Source organism: Budorcas taxicolor, chromosome 3 (genome assembly GCF_023091745.1).
Source record: "Budorcas taxicolor isolate Tak-1 chromosome 3, Takin1.1, whole genome shotgun sequence".
Classification (NCBI taxonomy): domain Eukaryota; kingdom Metazoa; phylum Chordata; class Mammalia; order Artiodactyla; family Bovidae; genus Budorcas; species Budorcas taxicolor.
In genome coordinates this window covers 9,609,448-9,630,482 of record NC_068912.1, presented here as the reverse complement: position 1 = coordinate 9,630,482, position 21,035 = coordinate 9,609,448, and the positions used below count along the sequence as shown (strand labels likewise).

The 21,035-nt window shown below is 43.5% G+C and overlaps 1 protein-coding gene across 1 annotated transcript; it reads right to left on the bottom strand.

Annotated features, from left to right (window-relative positions):
* Window positions 1-961: 961 nt before the first annotated feature.
* Window positions 962-20,514, bottom strand: LOC128045279 (CD48 antigen-like). Its single transcript, XM_052637777.1, has 4 exons — window positions 20,394-20,514; window positions 6,562-6,858; window positions 3,189-3,452; window positions 962-1,134 (listed from the first exon to the last, which is right to left on the bottom strand). The coding sequence occupies exons 1-4, from the start codon at window positions 20,473-20,475 to the stop codon at window positions 1,055-1,057; spliced, it is 723 nt and encodes a 240-aa protein (XP_052493737.1). The 5' UTR covers window positions 20,476-20,514; the 3' UTR covers window positions 962-1,054.
* Between the last annotated feature and the right edge of the window lie 521 nt (window positions 20,515-21,035).

Sequence of the window (21,035 nt, the reverse complement as noted above, 5' to 3'; positions counted from 1 at the left end):
TCACTCCCCGGGGGTGCAGGTCCCCAACCTGATAGCCTTTGTGTCCCTTTTTGTCTTTAACTTTTCCTCTACCTCACTCTGAGGGGACTGGTTTGCCTTTCTGGAAGTCTGGGATCTTCTGCCAGCATCCAGAAGATGTCCTGTGGAGCTGTTTCACATGCACATGAGTTTTTGATGTATTTGTTGGGGGGAAGGTGGTCTCCCTGTTTTATTCCAACATCAACTTGAAAGTGTCCCCTGCCTTTGTGTGTTTTTCAAGCTTCAACTGATAGGGTGAACTCGCCCCCACGTCCCCAAACTGGAAAGGATCATCTGCTTTACTAAGCCTATTAATTCAAATGTTAATCTCACCTGGAGACACCCTCAGGGGCACCCAGAATAAGGTTTGACCAGTGACCAGGTGCCTCTGTGGCCCAGTCAAATTTACGCGTAAAATTAACCATCAAAGTCTAGGAAGAAAATGAAGGGGTTTGATGAACACACAGTATTGTCTCTGTCAGAGAAGTGATAAGGGGAGGGAGAGGTAAGGTTGGTTTGATGTGAAGAGGAAGTGATCTGTGGTAGGACAGTTTGTTGAAAGGGAAAATTGTCTTTTAGTGACCCTATCAGCTCCAGGCCCATGAAGAACCACAGAGGAGGCAAACAAAGAGCAAAAATTCCCATTGTTATGTCGGTGGTGGGCCTGGGAGCTCTTGCCATCCTGTAATGAAAGACCATGGTGAGAGAGCTTTGTCGATTTGATGGGCTTTTTGGATCCTAGGATTCAACAATCAATTTTGACAATTATAGCATTGTTTATTGAAACAAAACATTGCAGAATACATTCTGCCCATTTGTGGTGGGAAAGCACATATGTATATGTATGCTAGAAAAACAATAAGAAAACATAAAATAAAATATTACTGTGATTATAAAAACTTCACGTGAATGTTCTTTTAGACATCTCAGTCCATTGCCTTATTCCACATAGCCAGAGCTTCTGTCCTGGTTAAGAGCCGATTGCCAATGAGGGCAAGATCTTGCATTCTTGAAGTTTCACTCTAGTTAGCTCTTCTCAGGTCCAGAGGAGATTGAGAAGAGTGGTTACCATGATCACTGGCCAAGTTGCCATCCAAGCTACTCCAGAGGAGGAGGCTGAAAGAGTAAGAAAATGCAAAACATTTAGGTGTCCTGATTAATTTGTTGAGAAGGGGAAGGGGTGCTGGACATTGGCATGGGAGCTTCTATAGCAAGGGAGTGTGTCTCCTCTCTGAATCCAGGCACAGTGTGCCCTGCACATCCTTTTTCCCAGATGAGCAAGAGGTCAATCTCCCAGATGTAAAGTAGAAAGAACACAGAAATCCTCTAAATATTACTGGCTTAGCTGAGTCCTGTACATGAAGATTATCTTGGCGTGTCTGTGGGCCTAGCAAAGAATCATTCTCCTACACTGGACAGCAGTTAAGTAGGGCAGACCTTCAAGTGCAGTAGTTCATATGATACTGTATGCTAAGTTTAGGGGAGAAAGGATCGCCTGTTGATCCACACTACCAACCATCAGTACCAACTCGGTGGGGAAGGAAAACAAGAAAGGGAAACTAGGAGACAGAGACGTGTAGGGCAAGGGAGAGGAGGAGAGGAGAGTGATAAATTACAGAAGGGGAATTAGGATGCTCTTCTAGGATAATTGAGGTAGCTGAAAAGTAACAAGATGGGCTTAGACCTCAAAAGAGAAATGTATTCTTGCTTTCATCCTCTCTGTGAATGGGCAGTCACTTTCATTCTATAAAGAACAAGGACTGTGTCTCTTCCTTTTTCTGGATCTCAGGATATGGTGTTGACATAAAGGTGATTTTAGAACCACCCAGCCAACTGGTGGTCTCATGGTCAGACACAAAAGTCTTATACTGGATCTTCAGTGGTGGAAAAGCAGGGTGTTATCATGAAAGACTAGAAGACATGACCAGTTGGTTGGGAAGAACACAGAACTTATAGTTTCTATAGTTCAGGTGTGGGAGCAGAGGCAAAGAAATCAGCATAGGCAAGCAGGGTAGACTGGGTCCAGGAAGACCATGGAAGAGCCATGTCCCCGGGAGCCGTGATCCCTGGTGACTGGGTGTGCAGAGAGTCTCAAGTAAATGTTGGCACCACGGGTACGAGTTATTCTGGAGAGATGTATACACCAGGGCTTGGGGATGTGATTTCAGGGGTGTGGAGAGTACAGGGCCTAGAATGCTGAAGAGAGTGATTCAAGTGTATCAAGTGGCCCCTCAAATCCCTAGTGTCTCTAGAATTAAAAGGACTTGGTGGGTCTAATTTAACCACCACACATTGAAGGCTTCTTTGATACTGTGCTAGGTAGTTACCTGTATTGTCTAATTTAATTCTCAGAACAGTATGCGATAAGAACTATTATTTTGTCTTATTTAAGAAGGACATGACTTGGAGACGCTAAGTCACTTGTTGAGCTAATAAGTAATAGTCACAGGATTAATCCCAGGTGTGATTGATTCCAAAATCTATAATCGTCGCTACCCCACAATTGGACCTGTGTAGGCTTGAGAGAGAGCCAGGAGTGATGCTCTATTGAGTGGGGCCTCCCAGGAAATAGAGAAATCTCAAACAGGAAACCCAGAGTTTGCCTTTCCAACTTTATCAAGGGGCATACACCTGGGAAGAGCAGAGAATCTCAGTCCTAGGGCCAGGCTCTGTTGCTCACCACTTGTTCCCACTCATGTTCATCCATTTGGCCCTTCTTTCTTTTGCTCCTCACTCCTCCTCAACCACTTCTTGGCCCTTCTTTCCTTTGCTATCTGCCAGAAACACCTTTATGTTGCTGTACAACACTATCTGGACTGTTCCTCTACTTGCCTTTTTCCTCCCTACTCATCTTGAAATCTCAGTTTATCCTGCAAGGACCCTGCCCTCAGATTCCAGGACCATGCACTTATTAAAGCAGGGCAGGCAAAGGGGACATGAGAGCCCTTTGCAGGTGAGGACACTGAGCTCCACAAAGGTGAGGGAAGCTTGCTGAGAGACCATGTCAGAGACACAAGGAGAATCCAAGTCTACCACACCTCACTGGTGCCTTTGGGATTCTCCACCAAACGCTATGACAGGCGGTAGGAAAAGATCCCCACACTTTTCTTCATTCAAGAGAAAACTAGTTACCCTGTGCCCACCTCAGCTCCCTTGGGAGAGACTCTTACCTTGTACACAGGGTGAAGTGAAGTGGATTGTGTTGTTTTGGCTGCTTATAGGATTGCTGACTTGGCAGGTATAAGACTTTGAGTAGCTTTGTGGCGTGTGGACATCTTCAAGCACACTGCTCTGTGGCTGTTTTGGAAAGGACCCTGATTCCCAATACCAAGTGTAGGTTACAGATTGGTCCTGGATCCCACAGGATAGCGTCAGGTAGCAGGTGTTCATTTTCTGTGTCATGTTAACATTTATTTCAGGCTTCGGTACAGGGTCTGAAGATGAAGATGTTATAAGATGAGACGATGGGTTTATGCATTTATGAAGCTTTTATTCTGGGAGGGTTTAGCCAACAAAGTGCAAAGGGAGGTCCTGAGGAGCAGCCACGGGGAAGAGGGCCCTGTAGAGGGAGCTAGTGGGCAATTTTGACCTCTGTAGGCTTCAGAGGGAAAGAGCTACTTCTTAGCATGAAGCTAAACTGAATCCAGAAGGGGGAGCCAGTTACCCAGAAACAAAATGGAGTTATGCCCATCTGTGGGCGAGAAAGAACAGCAGAGTTTTAGCACAGAGATCAGCTAGAGTCGTACTTGATATCCCAACTGTCTGAGCTACTCAGGGCCCCTTCTCTAGCAATGACCCACACTTGGCACCTTAGCCCATCAGTCAGTCCTTCAAGAGTTCTTGGGCTCAGAAACAATGAGAGTCCTGTAAGAGATACCACTCTACACCTTTCCTGAACTCTGGCAGAACTACAGAGAACCTCATGGGTCTCCCAGTCAAGCTGGTAGTGATGAATTGCGTCTGTTAACTTTGGTATCTCAGTGCCTGCCACAGAGCAGGTATCCTGATGAAAGGGAAAGGTGAATGGATGTAGGAATGGATGTATGTAGGGATGAAGCAGCTATGCAATAGAAAAGACAAAATACTCACTTCATAGTGAGACAAGCTTGGGTCGTGGACTTGGCTCTGAGAGAGTGGCTCTGAGAGGCAAGACAACTAACCCTCTGAACGCCTTCTCACATGTAAATAACCCTACTTCATAGCACAATGTTAGTAAGATACAGTACCATCATCTATGAGTAAGTGCTTTTGCTGCGTGTGATGTAAGCATGTTAAAGGTCACAGCATCATCACTGCTTTCACCCTGCAGGCAGATGGGTTGAGATGTAATCCCATCATCTGCTCCTCCCTTGACTAGGACTGCTTTACCTGAAATCCTCTGAGGTCTTTTCCTTCTGGTCAAGGGTAAAACACCTGGAGAATCAATGCAGCTCAGAAGTCATAGGATTAAAATGTAGCAGAGAGTTGACCCAATCCGAGCGGACTTCTGGGTTGTATGTCTGTGAGGGGCGATGGAAGCTCTACCAATCTGACCTCCTGAACTCTAGATCCATCTCCTCCATGAAACCTTATCACATTGCTGGACTCCTCTTGAATACTTTACATGAGCAATCTTCATATGTTTATTCATTTCCTGTGGTCTGGCCTCAAGTCTAATAAACCTTCTGCATTTCCCATAGTAAGCATCTCAGCCCTGAGCACTCCAGAGCCAGATGGAGCAGTCTGGTTCCAAGATGCCCCCTTTGAGCTTTAGAAATTCCAGAGCTGGGCAGAAGGATGATCCTTCCACTAATGGCATCCTCAGAGCCTTATCCAGAGGCAAGTGTACTAAAGCCACGTAGGCTTATGGCTTGTAGGATATTCAGAAATTTTGCAAGTTGGTTGTAAAATGAAACTGATAGCAGTTTACAGTTGGCTGTAATGGGAATATTTGCCACAAAATCTAGTAAATGATGTGTATTTCATATCTTTTTAAAATAAATCTCTGTAGGAACCTTTGAATATTTCATGCTGCTAATACATCTTGCAATTTTAGGGGATATGATATGGAGGAAGTAGCAAGAAGGCGATTCTAGCCTCTTAGACCAGGGGCCATCATGACCCGTGTCAGGGGGATACCAGTATCTACAAATTCTTCATTGTTTGCAGGATTTTAGCATTTTTAAGGCTCCTCACCAGACACAAGACCTTCTGGCACATTTTTTTGTTATAATTTTATTATTTTTGACTGCACCATGCAGCGTGTGGGGTCATTGTTCCCCAACCATGAATTGAACTCAACACGCCCCCTGCAGTGGAAGGGTAGATTCTTAACCACTGGACCACAAGGCGGATCCAGCATTGTAAAAGTGTTTGCACTTTCATTACCTACTTTGATTCTCATAACATCATAAAAAGGTATAATTATCCTCACAATATGATGAGGAACTCAAGGCTCTGAGGGGCACATCTCCCTTGGATGTCTGCCCAACCCTCCTCCTCTCATAATTGACAATCTCCCCATGAACCAAGTTTCTGCCTTATAAGCTGAGTCTTTGGACCCTAAGAGTTTAAATCACATACCCGAACCAAGATGGGCTAGTCAATTTCTCTCTCCTGAGAATTTAACTAAGAGACATGAAAGCCTAGACTCTGAGAGTGATAGACTGTACTGGCAGGGACCGACTTTCACATGAAAGATGCCAGCGGCTAGAGGCTCTGGACTGAGCCAGGCTCTCATTCTTCCTCCTCTTCAGTCCTTTTCAACTCTTCTAAACTTCTTTCATTGCTTTAAGAAGTCATAGCTTAAAAAAAAAACTCCTTTTTTGCTAAAGGTATATCAAGTTGGTGTCCATTACTTGCCATCAACAGAATCTTACCTAATGGGACAGAGACGTCAAGATCTTTCTCCAAGGCCACACAGCCAGTAAGTGTGGTCCAGTGGTTAAGAATCTGCCTGCCAATGCAGGGGACACGGGTTCCACCCCTGGTCCAGAAAGATCCCACAGACTGCAGAGCAGCTAAGCCCGTGCATTGCAGCTACTGAAGCCCACACATCCTAGGGCCAGCAAGCTGCAGCTACTAAAGCCCACATGCCTAGAACCCATGCTCCACAGCCAGAGACTCCACCACAATGAGAAGCCCACGCACCGCAACAAGGAGTAACCCCCACTTGCCACAATTCAAGAAAGTCTGCATGGAGCAAGGAAGACCCAGTACAAGCAAAAAATCAATTGAAAACGAAGAACTCAGAACTTATTTGGATTGACCACAAGAGAACATGAAGAGAACAGAGAGGAAACCATCTTTGTTGTCTCCTTCCTCTTCAAATCTTAGACTCTCTAATGTCAGAAGAGGTTTTAAATGTCCCAAAGTTATCTACTTTGGGGTCTGCTGGCCCAGACTCACTTCCAAGTGGAACTGGCTCCAGGAGAAATGGATTAAGCCTGTCCTGAGGTTTCCTCTTCCCGTCCCATGGAGAGTCCCCAGAATCCCCAGGAAGCTTCCCAGTGATCTTTCTGGGGTCCCAGAGTGGGGACTAGCCCTTTGGTTACCGTAACTCACCAAGCACCATCAGAGAGATCTTGTATTCCTCCTCGTGTCCATTGTCCTTCAGCACCCTCAGGCGGTAAGTACTGCTGTCTTCCTTCTGGACCTTGCGGATGTGCAGTGTGCCACTTTGAGAATCAAGCGTGGCCCTGTCCTTAAATTTAGTATCGAAGTACTTAGTAGGCTCGCCAGATTCCCACTCTGCAATCTTCTGGTCAGTAGTATAAAACCAGGTGAGTGATCTGTGGTTCCTAGGCAGATTGGAGATTTGTAGACTCACATTGTCGCCGGGGGTTGCATATTTTGAATAGCCTGCCAATGAAAGTCAGAATCAGTGGGACCCATTTTAGAGAAAGCAGAGCTGCCCAGTAGCCAAAGCCTGGGCTGTTGGAACAAGGAAGAAGGGAGAGATTTTTGCTTGGGAGGAGAGAGTATGATCTTTATCAGAGGACCTGACCCCTGATCAGGAATTCAGTGAAAGTGAGAGCTTGAGAGTCTTCCCTGGTGGCTCAGATGGTAAAGCATCTGCTTGCAATGCGGGAGACCTGGGTTTGATCCCTGGGTTGGGAAGATCTCCTGGAGAAGGAAATGGCAACCCACCTCTGTACTCTTGCCTGGAAAATCCCACGGACGGAGGAGCCTGGTAGGCTACAGTCCATGGGGTCTCAAAGAGTCGGGCACGACTGAGCGATCTCACTTTCACTTTCGCTTTTTCACTTTAGAGCTTGAGAAGTGGGCATGGGGATAGGCAACGTGCTTATAATCCATCTAATTCTACCCTAGATGATACAGAAAAGGGACACTGACCTGGCCCTGCCTCCCTTCCTTCTCTCATACCAGGACATTTTCAAATCAAATGGTAAGTTACCTTTCCCCTCTGTGCTTGCGCTCTCTGTGACTCGGTTTAGTTCTCTAGCAGTGGCTTCCCAGTTGGCATTAGTGGCAGCTAGAATACGCCTGCCAATGCAGCAGACACAAGAGACACGGGTTCGATCCCTGGGTTGGGAAGGTCCCCTGGAATAGGAAATGGCAAACCATTCCAATATTCTTGTCCGGAAACTTCCATGGACAGAGGAGCCTGGCGGGTCCATGGGGCTGCAAAGAGTCAGACACGGCTGAGCAACTGAGCACACACAGCACTAGGCAAGAAGTAAAGGAGACACAAGGTTTGAAATGAAGGGGAACAAGAGTTATTCAGTGACAAAGCATTATAGAAGAGTGAGCATTTTATTAATAAAAAGATTGTGCTATTTTTCTGGCTTTTGTGATCTTTGTGTTTGTTCAGGTTTTAAAAACTTGCCACACATTGGGACTTCTTTTCTCATTCTAACTACACTTATTTTTGTTCCTATTTGCATTTAGAGTTCTATTCTTTTTCTCATGAGAGCACCCCAAATTGTATAAGCCTCAGTTCTTAAAGACCTGGTTTCATGAAGGCAAGAAGAAAAGGATGATAGCCAGAAGATAAAGATGAAGGGAGGTCTGCTGATTCTTGGAAATGAGAGAAATCTCTGTATAAATGTACAGACTGAGAAAGAGCAGTGAGTGCTGAGTTGCTTCAGTCATGTCTGATTCTTTGCAGCCCTATGGACTGGAGCCCACCAGGCCCTTCTGTCCATGGGGGTTTTCCAGGCAAGAATATTGGAGTTGACATGCCCTTCTTTAGGAGATCTTGCCAACGCACGGATAGAGCACATGTCTCTTATGTCTCCTGCACTCAGAAATAGCCATAGGAAGAAGCTAATAGTAGAGGAAAGTGGAAATAAATCTCTATCACTCTTTCCTCATATACTGTACACAAAACCTCACATTGCTCAGCATTGTATCTACACCTATTTTTGGGGTTGGCCAAAAAGTTCATTTGGGTTTTCTCATAGGCTGTTACTTTCCACATGTCTATCATTTACAAAAACATTCTTTTGAATAAAGATTAAAAATACCTATGGCCCCAGGTCTTTCAAGTTCCTAGTCATTAATCCTTCCGACTATCCATTGAACAGTTAGTTATGGAGCATTTAACCTATGCCTGTTGCGTTCAGAGACACACTTAGGCATCAGTTTCCACAGTGCTTCTGATTGGTCCATCCCATGCTCTATAATCTCTGTGACATAAGCAGTCAGTCCAAATGACAATTTTGAACAATGACTACATGCCAGGTCATGTGCCAGGCTCCAACACCAGCAATGTAGACAGAGTCTCTCACCTCTTAGACCATACAGCCTCTTCAGGAGCATACATTTTCTTTAGGATTTCAAAATTATTGGACACATATTCTAGACTTGTTCTCATTCCATGGCTTGTTTCCATGTGAGTTAATAAAAGCGGTGATAATGGGCAGCCTAGGTCAGTGTTTCTCAGCCTTGGCACTATTGACATTTTGGGCCAGAAATTCCTTTTGCAGAGATGTCTTTGTGTATTGTAAAATGTGCAGTGGCCTCCCTGGCCTCAGCTCACTAGATGCCAGTAACATCATTCCAGTTGGGATCTTCAAAAATGTCTCCAGACAATGCCAAATACTCCCAGGGAGGCAAAAATCTTACCACCTTCATTCTGGTTGAAAACTATTGGCTTAGGCATCCTTGGTAGACTCTCCATCAAGTCTCAAAAATATGCTGAAGAATATAGCACAACCCACAAGTAACCACTTTATTTTTAAGGAGGAAGTCACTGCCATCTACCAGGATGGCTTTTTTTTTTTTAAACCATTACTCATACATGGTAAAGGAAGTGGGAGGGACAGCTGCAACATCCTATTCATGCCTATATGTTAAAACTCAGATCATATTAAAGTGATCCATTTAATACCTATTACTTGCCTTTATCACCAGACTAGAAGCTTCCTAAGGACAGAAAATGAATCTTATAAATTAAAGTCATTTCCATTGTAGAATGGTAGTTAAGAACATGGGCTCAGGAATTAGACTATTCAAATCCTGACCCTGTCACTTATTAGCTGTGTAACTGTGAACACTTTACCTGACCTCTCTGCTTTCATTTTAGTTTATCTTACCAAGTTTGTGATGATGAAGTTCATGTATCAAGTTTACTGAGTTAAACGATGCCCAGATAGCTTGCAAACACTCTTTCTGGATGGTCTGTAAGGGTTTTTTTTTTTGTGTTTTTTTTTTTTAAATCAGAGATTAGCATTTGAATTGGTCATTCAAATTTGACTGGGTAAAGAAGATCACCCTCACCAATGTGGGTAAGCATCATCCAACTAGCTGAGGCCCAGAATTGGACAAAAAGGAAAGAATAAAAGCAAATTTCTTTCTACTGTGAGTTGGGGTATTCCATCTTCTTCTATCCTTGAACTCAGAGCCCCTGGTCCTTGGACCTTAGGACTTGAACTACAACTTAGACCATTGGCTTCCGTGAAGCCTCTTTGTGGAAGGATGAATGAACTTGAGTCTACTGAGAATGAAGATTACAGAGTGTATAAACTCAAATTGTGAGTCTATATATTCTCAGATCTGTGGTTTTCCACTGAAACTACACAAGGAACTTTCTTGGCCTTCATCTTACAGGTGGCAGATCATGGGACTTCTCCAGAGAAGTACAGAATATGGATTATGCTTCCATAACTATGTGTGTGTGCTAAGTCACTTCAGTCATGTCTGACTCTGTGTGACCTCATGGACTATAGCCCCGCAAGCCCCTCTGTCCCTGTCTATTCTCCAGGCAAGAATACTAGAGTGGATTGCCATTCCCTTCTCCAGGGTAATTTCCCGACCCAGGGATCAAACTGACATCTTTTACGTCCAGCAGATGTTGGCAACTTGATCTCTGGTTCCTCTGCCTTTTCTAAAACCAGCCTGAACATCTGGAAGTTCACGGTTCACGTATTTCTGAAGCCTGGTTTGGAGAATTTTGAGCATTAGTTTACTAGCGTGTGAGGTGAGTGCAATTGTGCAGTAGTTTGAGTATTCTTTGGCATTGCCTCTCTTTGGGATTGGAATGAAAACTGACATTTTCCAGTCCTGTGGCCACTGCTGAGTTTTCCAAACTTGCTGGCATATTGAGTGCAGCACAGAGGAACAAAGATCAAATCGCCAACATTCACTGGATCATTGAAAAAGCAAGAGAGTTCCAGAAAAACATCTATTTCTCCTTTATTAACTATGCCAAAGCCTTTGACTGTGTGATCACAACAAACTGTGGAAAATTCTCCAAGAGATGGGAATACCAGACCACCTTACCTGCTTCCTGAGAAACCTGTATGCAGGTCAAGAAACAAGAGTGAGAACTGGACATGAGACAATGGACTGGTTCAAAATTGAGCAAGGAGTACATCAAGGCTGTATATTGTCACCCTGCTTATTTAACTTATACGCAGAGTACATCATGCGAAATCCTGGGCTGGATGAAGCCCAAGTAGGAATCAAGATTGCCAGGAGAGATATCAATAACCTCAGGTATGCAGATGACACCACACTTATGGCAGAAAACGAAGAGAAACTGAAGAGCCTCTTGATGAAAGTGAAAGAGGAGAATGAAAAATTTGGCTTAAAACTCAACACTCAAAAAAGTAAGGTCATGGCATCTAATCCCATCACTTCGTGGCAAATAGATGGGGGGGAAAATGGAAACAGTGACAGACTTTATTTTTGGGGCTCTAAAATCATTGCAGATGGTGACTGCAATCATGAAATTAAAAGACACTTGCTCCTTGGAAGAAAAGCTATGACCCACCTAGACAGCATATTAAAAAGCAGAGACATCACTTTTCCGACAGAGTTCCGTCTAGTCAAAGCTATGGTTTTTCCAGTAGTCAAGTATGAATGTGAGCGTTGGACCATAAAGAAGGCTGAGTGCCAAATAATTGATGCTTTTAAATGGTGGTGCTGGAGAAGACTCTTGAGAGTCCCTTGGACCACAAGGAGATCAACCCAGTCAATCCTCAAGGAAATCAACTCTGAATATTCATTGGAAGGACTGATGCTGAAACTGAAACTCCAATACTTTGACCACTTGATGCCAAGAGCTGAATTGTTGGAAAAGGCCCTAATGCTGGGAAAGATTGAAGGCAGGAAGAGGAGGGGATGACAGAGGATGAGGTGATTGGATGGCATCATTGACTCAAAGGATGTGAGTTTGAGCAAGCTCCAGGAGTTGGTGAAGGACAGGGAAGCCTGGCATACTGCAGTCCATGGGGTCACAAACAGTCAGACATGACTGAGTGACTGAACTGAACTTACAACATTAAGATCTTGTTTGTCCAGGCTATCCCCAACACGTTCCAAAGAACTTCAAACTAAAGCGTGAGGAGGAGGGGGAAGAGATAACAGACACAGAGTCACTGAGGTTGTGAACGTTTCAAAGGCGAACACCATGTCTTACTCAATTTTGAATCCCCAGAATACTTGGCTCACATTTAGTGTTTAGTATAGAATGGATGGGACAAAAATCTATACATAAGTGTTCCCATTCATCTCCTCATAACCTCCAAGTAGTCATATTGTTTTATCCCACTTAGCCTCCTTTTGCTTGGGATGTGTGTGTGGTAGTTGCTCAGTCACGTCTGACTCTTCTCTTTGTAGGCTCTTGGACTGTAACCTGCTAGGCTCTTCTGTCCATGGGATTTTCCAGGCAAGAATACTGGAATGGGTTTCTGTTTTCTCCTCCAGGGGATCTTCTTGACCCAGAGATCAAACCTGTGTCTCCTGCATTGCAGATGGATTCTTTATCACTGGGCCACCTAGGAAGCCCTCCTCTTGCTTACTGCTTAAGATTTGTTTGACCTTTATGAGGAACCACTCGGGTTGGTTTAGAAAATAGAGGTTCTGTAACATTATGGCTCAAGAGAATGAGAATCTCTGAGCTGTAGAGGAATGGAATAGTTTGAGAAGACTGAAGAGGGCAGATAAGTGTATGATAGGAAGTATTGCTATGGCTTATAAACTGGATTCCTTTTAACATCTTTTGAGAGACTTCAAGTAGAAATTTGAGTTACTTTTTTTTTTAAAATTACTTGTGGCTTCCCTGGTGGCTCAGATGGTAAAGTGTCTCTCTACAGAGGGAGACACCTGGGTTCAATCTCTGGGTTGGGAAGATCCCCTGGAGAAGGAAATGGCAATCCACTCCAGTATATTGCCTGGAAAATCCCATGGACAGAGGAGCCTGGAAGGCTACAGTCCATGGGGTCGCAAAGAGTCAGACACGACTGAGCGACTTCACTTAATTACTTGTGAACAATGAACTGTTTCTTAAGTATCATAATGTGCCCACCTGGGCCAGTGTAGCAGCCCTGTCTTATACTTGTGCATATGAGTCACTTAGTTGTGTCCAACTCTCTGTAACCCCATGCATTGTAGCCTGCCAGGCTCCTCTGTCAATGGTATTCCCAGGCAAGAATATTGGAGTCGGTAGACATTCCCTTCTTCAGGGGATCTTCCTGTCCCAGGGATTGAACCTGGGTCTCCTGCACTGCAGGCAGATTCTTTACCATCTGAGCCACCAGGGAAGTCTTACAGTTGGGTCCTGGATAAAAGAATCAAAGATGACTCTTATGACATATACAGCAGAGGAGCAGGGAAGAAGCTGCCCAGAAAGTTGTTTCTCAAAAGATACAACACAAAAGAGTGCTTCGTGTATCATTCATGGTTTCAGGTATCTACAAAGCAATGAAAAGCAGCTAGAGAAACCTTGAAATGAAAACCCAGCAGCCTCAAATGGGCTGAGACTCATGCTTGAGAATAGCAAAGGAAAAGTGAGTTTTGGGAAAAGGATATGAAAAAAGAAAGAATATATGTATATGTATAGCTTCCCTGGTAGCTCAGCTGGTAAAGAATCCACCTGCAATGTGGGAGACCTGGGTTTGATCCCTGAGTTGGGAAAATTCCCTGGAGAAGGGAAAGGCTACTCACTCCAATATTCTGGCCTGGAGAATTCCATAGATTGTATAGTCCATGGGACTGCAAAGCGTCAGACACGACTGTGCAACTTTCACTTTCACTTTCATATGTATAGTAGAGTCACCTCGCTGTACACCTGAAGCTAACACAATATTGTAAATCAAGTATACTACACTATAAAAAAAATGAATTTAAAAAGGAACAGTGAGTTTTGCTATGAAATATCTAATGATAGTGTGGCCTTCAAAAGCCACATCAAGATAGAAACAGTAGAAAGAATGCTTGATTAACCATAAAAAAATGGAAAAAATTTCTACTCTTCTAAAAGGATCCTATAATCCAGTCACAAGTTGAATAAAGATGCATTAATATTACTATTATACTATAGATTGCAAAAAATAGCATACAGATATTGTAGCACAATTTGAGATATCAAAGTAGTGGTTTAGTCTATTACAGAGGATTTTCTAATAAAGTCAGATAAATTCATTGATATTTTCCTTTTATTGTTGTTATTGTTCAGTCACTCAGTCATGTCTGACTCTTTGCAACCCCATGGACTGCAGCACTCCAGGCTTCCCTGTCCTTCACCATCTCCCAGAGCTTGTTCAGACTCATGTCCATTGAGTCGGTGATGCCATCCAACCATATTGTCGTCTGTCATCCCCTTCTCCTCCTGCCTTCCATCTTTCCCAGCTTCAGGGTCTTTTCCAGTGAGTCAGCTCTTCGCATTAAGTGGCCAAAGTATTGGAGTTTCAGCTTTAGCACCAGTCCTTCCAATAAATATTCAGGGTTGATTTCCTTTAAGATTGACTGGTTGGATCTCCTTGCAGTCCAAGGGACTCTCAAGAGCCTTCTCCAACACCATAGTGCAAAAGCATCAATTCTTCGGTGCTCAGCTTTCTTTACGGTCCACCTCTCAGATGCACACATGACTGGTGAAAAAACCATAGCTTTGACTAGACGGACTTTTGTCAGCAAAGTAATGTCTCTGCTTTTTAAGATGCTGTCTAGGTTTGTCATAGCTTTTCTTCCAAGGAGCAAGCATCTTTTAAATTCATGACTGCAGTTACTATCTTCAGTGATTTTGGAGCTCAACAAGATAAAGTCTGTCACTCTTTCCATTTCTTCCCCATCTATTTGCCATGAATTGATGGGACCAAATGCCATGATCTTAGTTTTGTGAATGTTGAGTTTTAAGCCAGTTTTTTTCACTCTCCCCTTTTCCCTTCATCACGTGGCTCTTTAATGCCTCTTTGCTTTCTGCCATAAGGGTGGTATCATCTGCATATCTGAGGTTATTGATATTTCTCTCGGCAATCTTGATTTCTGCTTGTGCTTCATCCAGCCAAGCATTTCACATGATGTACTCTGCATATAAGTTAATTGAGCAGGGTCACAGTATATAGTCTTGACGTATTCTTTTCTCAATTTTGAACCAGTGCATTGTTCCATGTCCAGTTCTAACTGTTGCCTCTTGACCTGCAAACAGGTTTCTCAGGAAGCAGGTAAGGTGGACTGGTGTTCCTGTCTCTTTAACAGTTTTCCAAAGTTTGTTGTGATCCACACAGTCAAAGGTTGTGTCAATGAGCCATATCAATGAAGCAGAAGTAGATGTTTTTCTGGAATTCTCTTGCTTTTTGTATGATCCAATGGATGTTGGCATTTTGATCTCTGGTTCCTCTGCCTTTTCTAAATCCAGCTTGACTATCTGGAAGTTCTTGGTTCACATACTGTTGAAACCTCCCTTGGAGAATTTTGAGCATTACTTTGCTAGTGTGTGAGATGAGTACAATGGTGTGGTAGTTCAAACATTTTTTGGCATTGCCTTTCTTTGGGACTGGAAGAAAAACACCTCTTCCAGTCCTGAGGCCACTGCTGAGTTTTCCAAATTTGCTGGCATATCGAGTGCAACACTTTCACAGTGTCATCTTTCAGGATTTGAAATCGCTCCACTCGAATTCCATCACTTCCACTAGCTTTGTTGGTAGTGATGCTTCCTAAGTCCACTTGACTTCACACTCCAGGATGTCTGGCTCTAGATGAGTGATCACACCATCATGGTTTTCTGGGTCATTAAGATCTGTTTTGTATAGTTCCTCTGTGTGTTTTTTGCCACTTCTTCTTAATATCTTCTGCTTCTGTTAGGTCCATACCATTTCTGTACTTTATTTTGGCCATCTTTGCATGAAATGTTCCCTTGGTATCTCTAATTTTCTTGAAAAGATCTCCAGTCTCTCCCATTCTATTGTTTTCCTCTATTTCTTTACTTTGATCACTTTAGGAAGGGTTTCATGTTTCTCCTTGTTATTGTTTGGAACTCTGCATTCAGATGGGTATATCTTTCCTTTTCTCCTTTGCCGTTCACTTCTCTTCTTTTCACAGGTATTTGTAAGGCCTCTTCAGACAACCGTTTTGCATTGTTGCATTTCTTTTTCTTGGAGATGATTTTGATCACCACTTCCTGTACTATGTTATGAACCTCCATCCATAGTTCTTCAGGCACTCTGTCTATCGGATCTACTCCCTTGAATATATTTGTTGCCTCCACTGTACAATTGCAAGGCATTTGATTTAGGTCATATCTGCATGAAGGCAATGGCAGCCCACTCCAGTACTCTTGCCTGGAAAATGCCACGGAGGGAGGAGCCTGGTAGGCTGCAGTCCATGGAGTCACGAAGAGTCGGACACGACTGAGCGACTTCACTTTCAATTTTCACTTTGACGCATTGGAGAAGGAAATGGCAACCCACTCCAGTATTCTTGCCTAGAGAATCCCAGGGATGGGGGAGCTTGGTGGGCTGCCATCTATGGGGTCGCACAGTCGGACACGACTGAAGTGACTTAGCCGCATACCTGCATGACCTAGTAATTTTCCCTACTTTCTTCAACTTCTGTCTGCATTTTGCAATAAGGATTTCATGCTCTATGCCACAGTCAGCTTCTGGTCTTGTTTTTGCTGATTGTATAGAGCTTCATCATTAGCTGCAAATAATATAATCATTCTGATTTCAGTATTGACCATCTGGTGATGTCCATGTGTAGAGTTGTCTCCTGTGTTGTTGGAAGAGGGTATTTGTTCTGACCAGTGTGTTGTCCTGGCCAAACTCTGTTAGACTTTTCCCTGCTTCATTTTATACTCCAAAGCTGCCTCTCCAGGTATTTCTTGACTTCCTCCTTATTTTCTTTTATATATATATATATATATATATATATATATATATATATATACACACACACACACATATATATATACATACATATATTTGTTTTTCTGGATATTTTTGTTTTTTAAACAAAATTTAAAGTTAATTGAAAAATATTTTGATTTGCCTTTTAACAATTCCATATTTTTTTTCAATATAAAACTAGTTAAAGTACTACTTTGATTTAATTCTAACAAGAAGTAGCTGTTCATGTGTCTGCATGCTTAGGATAAAGTAACTGTTTTTATGTGCAGTTTATAAATGAGGCAGACCTTTCCTATGCTCACCCATGTTTCTTGTCTGTACAGAAGTAAAACTAAAATGGTGTAGGGGAGGGGAATCAGACCAAAAGAAGTGGTAATTTCATACAAAAAGGTCTACCCAGGAAGAAGAAGGAAGTGCTAAAGGGGAAATTCTGAATACTCTGAAGCAAGTCATGTGGTTTCTCATAAAATTTTATCAAAAGCAGTGTTTTACAGATACTGACATGGAGTTACATGCAGCTCTCTACTGAGATAAACCATTTAGCAAACCTGTACAAACCTTTCAGGGAAGTAATTTGGCAATAGACAGCAAGACTTCAGATGGGTGTCATGGGGCAAGATGAAGAGTACAGTGCTCTTTCCTGAGATGGGAAGTCTCATGAATTTAATCGGCCAGATGACAGTGACCAAATGCATGGTGAGGAAGCCCCAGGTTTGTGGAGGCTTATTACACAGCAATAGATAGCTGGAACAAAGATGAGGAGTTAGATTTTGGAAATGTGTTTGAAGATGGTGAAAAAGCAGAGATTCAGTTCTGTGGCCCAGGAGAGAGCACTGGGCTTTGGAATTTCCTGATGATATTCCTGGCTCTTATCTGTCTCAAACTGTATTGTGGTGTTGTGGTCACAATCACAGAGCAATTTCACATTCTTTATATCATTGATCTTAATAATAACCCCTTGACAAAATGGGGAGCATATCATTATACCCATAATAGAGTTGAGAAAATTGAGACTCAGGAAGCTTTTACGATTTATAGGAAACCCCATGGCTTAGAACTCAGAACATAGGTCTTAAAGCAATTATCCTCCAATTAAAAATCAAATTAAGAAAAAAGAAGATAAGTTTCCTGATTCCCAGAAAAAGTTATTTCTACTGCACTTTGTTGTGCTAGAGGGAGACAAGAAAGATGCCTGCTAGTGAGGAGTGGGCCTAGAGATCAGAGAGCTGAGAAACTCAAGTCTGAGGAGGGCCAAAAGAAGAGATTTAAAAAATACTTCTCAAATTTCTCTTCAAAAACATGCATTACTGAGAAAAAAAGAATAATGATATCCCCAGGAAGATCTGGACAGATAGCCTGAAAGGTAATTCTTTGATGTCATTCATTCGTAGGATTAACAATTATTTATTCAGCCCATGCCACGTGCTAGGCACTGTATTAGGTTCAGCAATGGACAGGGTCCCTGTGCTCAAGAGATCCAGGAAGCAGACAACCAAGCAGTTCACCAACCATAACCTGGAAGCTGAGGCTTCTAGGAGGAAGTGACACAAGAATGGGAGGGGCTGGAGAGGGGGCATGCAGGACATTTCAGGCAGAAGGAAAGGCATGTTTATAGGTCTAGAGGCAAGAGAGAAAGCACCTCCTCCAAGGGAAAGCACAAAGTTGAGTTTAGACAAAATGTGGTTATGGGGTGTTGTTTTATCACTCAGTCATGTCCAAGTCTTTTGTGACCCCATGGACTGTTGCCCACCAGGCTCCTCTGCCCTTGAGAGTTCCCAGGCAAGAATACTGGAGTAGGTTGCCGTTTCCTTCTCCGGGGTGTCTTCCTGACCCAAGGACTGAACCCACATCTCCTGCATTGGCAGGTGGGTTTTTCTGTAAAACCTCTGTGCCACCAGGCTTTGGGGTGAGGGAGTCATAAACTGAAGATAAAAGAACTATCTGCAGGCATACTCTGGACATGAAGAGGTTTAGACACAATGGCCTCATGTCTAGAGAAAGTGCTGAAATAGTCCGCTTCTCTTGGCATGTCTATCTTTCCCAACAACTGGATGAATACTACATACCAGCCCCTACTCCCAAGGTCATATTAGTGACCTATGAGCTGAGTAAGCCCCATGGAGCTCACACAGCCACAAGAGGCCTGAAGACAGCATGTCTCTAGACGTAGTGTAGGGGAGCAGAATGTGCCACCCTAAGCTATGTCTCTTTGGCATATTAATTGTTTTAAGCTGGTTGTTTTCTAAGAAAGTAGCAGACATGGTAAACATTCTGAAAACCTTGTACGAGTTACTCTTTCATAAGAAACATTTATATTTGTAAGGGAAATCTCCACTAATAAAGCTGTCTCCCTCTCTGTACCAGACGAGGAGGATGACCAAATCTCTAGAAACTCTTATCAATGCAGAAGGCACTAACTTAAATCTGCCTAACAACCGTACCTTTATTTGCTGTGCTTTTCCTGATAACCTCCCCAAACTGTCAGCCTCAACATTCTCTTTTGTCTTTAGCAGAGGATGGTATTTAAGATGAGGGCTTCAGCCATTTTAGCAAGTTACTTGGTTTTTCTGGGTTTCACCCATGTGAAGTCATTCAGTCGTGTCCAACTCTTGGTGACCCCATGGACTGTAGCCTACCAGGCTCCTCCCTCCATGGGATTCTCCAGGCAAGAGTACTGGAGTGGCTTGCCATTTCCTTCTCCAGGGGCTCTTTCTGACCCAGGGATCCAACCCATGTCTCCTGCACTCCAGGCAGATGCTTTAACCTCTGAGTCACCAGGGACGCATGTACACAATATTAAACTCTGACTGTCTCCTGTTAGCTTATCTCATGTCAGTTTAATTCTTACACCTATCAGAGATCCTAGAAGGGCAGAAAAAATTTTCTTCCTCCCCCAAAGCCAGTCATAAGCCAGATCAAATGTCCTGCCACCCTGAGAGGCCTTGCGTGAGTAGCCGACAGGATTTCCTTTGAGTATGGCTATCTCATCTGCCTCAGAGTCACATACTATCATAATTTTAAAATGTTATATTTGTTTCCCGTTCCCAAACTCACTTTTACTCATTTTTGCCACAGTAGTGAGCATTAAAGCACCTTTAATGAAACAGACTTAAGTATTTATTAGGGGGAATAGCGAGAAAGGCAATAGCTTAGCTCTCAGCTCTCAGCTGACCTAGGAAGACAGGTTGTGGAGGGCTGGACAACTGTAACAAAAAAGGAAAGTTGCCACACAAGGGGATAGAACACAACCATGGCAGAACCAACTTAGCTTTTAATCAGATGTTGCAGGGTTTCCCTGCTACTGAGGCCTCTGCTCAGACTCCCACTCAGCAACCCTAGACAGAGCCATCCTTCCCAAGTTTCCTTTCCCACAATTTTGATTTCTCTCTGGAGCAATGACATTATTTACTTTTGCTCATGGAACAACCCCTTGCATAGACAGAGGTCTCAAAGAAGGCCTCAAGGATCACGGCATCCCGGAGCCTGCAGTGTGGCAGCTGCCCATGCGGCCTTCTGTTCTTTGTAATGCAAAGAAGCTTCACAGATGACGCACCATGGCACGAAATGGGAGAGGACTACTTCTCCATCTCACCAAAGTTCTATTTGTGTTGCTTCCGCTTGAGAAAAGAGATGGAGCCTGATTTTCCAAAGCTTAAGGAAGACTCCCCAACCCCGCTGCCAGGATGAAAATCCTTGCTGCCTGGAGCCACTACTCCACTTCAGGTGGAGACATGCCCGAATTCCCTTTTCCATCTGACTGGGCCTCCAGTGCACAGTTACAGGCGGACAGTCTGTGGAAAGTACCTTGTATGCTGGTTGCCAGGAACAAGAGAGGCAGCAGGAGAATTTCCAGAGTCAAAGACCACTCGCGCCTTCTGGAGCACATGCTCCTCTTCTCCAGAACTTTACAGGAACTCTGGACACAGACCAGAGCCAAGCCAGAAAGAGACCAAAGATACCTTTAATTCACGGTTTAAGGTTAGAACTCTCCCTCCAGCAACTCATGGGTGGGGCCTGGGGGGCCAAAAACAGGAAGCCCCATCGGTTCCGTTTTTGTTTAAGTTAACCACTAAGAAACTAAGAACAGACTTGTGGTTATTGGGGCAGAGGGAGAGGGTGGGACAAATTGAGAGAGTAGCCCTTTAACATCCATCACCGTATGTGAAACTAAGACAGTTGGTGGAAATTTCTAGTGTGACGCAGGGCGCAAATGACAAACTAGAGGGGTGGGATGGGGTGAGAGGTGGGAGGGAGGGCCGTGATGGCTAGAATATACGTATACCTATAGCGGGGTCATGTTGATATATGGCAGAAATGAACACAATGTTGTAAAGCAATTATCCTTCAGTTTGAAATCAAAAATTTGAATTAAAAAAACAATTTTGTTTGAATGTGTCTTAGTTCTCTTTTCTGGTGAGAGGATCCATAGATTCTACTGGTTTTCTG

Bases quoted from the DNA above. Each gene is read 5' to 3' on its own strand.
- LOC128045279 (XM_052637777.1), bottom strand. From the start codon at position 20,475: ATGTGCTCCAGAAGGCGCGAGTGGTCTTTGACTCTGGAAATTCTCCTG. The intron at 3,453-6,561 runs GTGAGTTACGGT...CTTCATCTTCAG, and splicing joins GATCTCTCTGATGGTGCTTG to ACCCTGTACCGAAGCCTGAA. The intron at 1,135-3,188 runs GTAAGAGTCTCT...TTACTCTTTCAG, and splicing joins CACTTCACCCTGTGTACAAG to CCTCCTCCTCTGGAGTAGCT.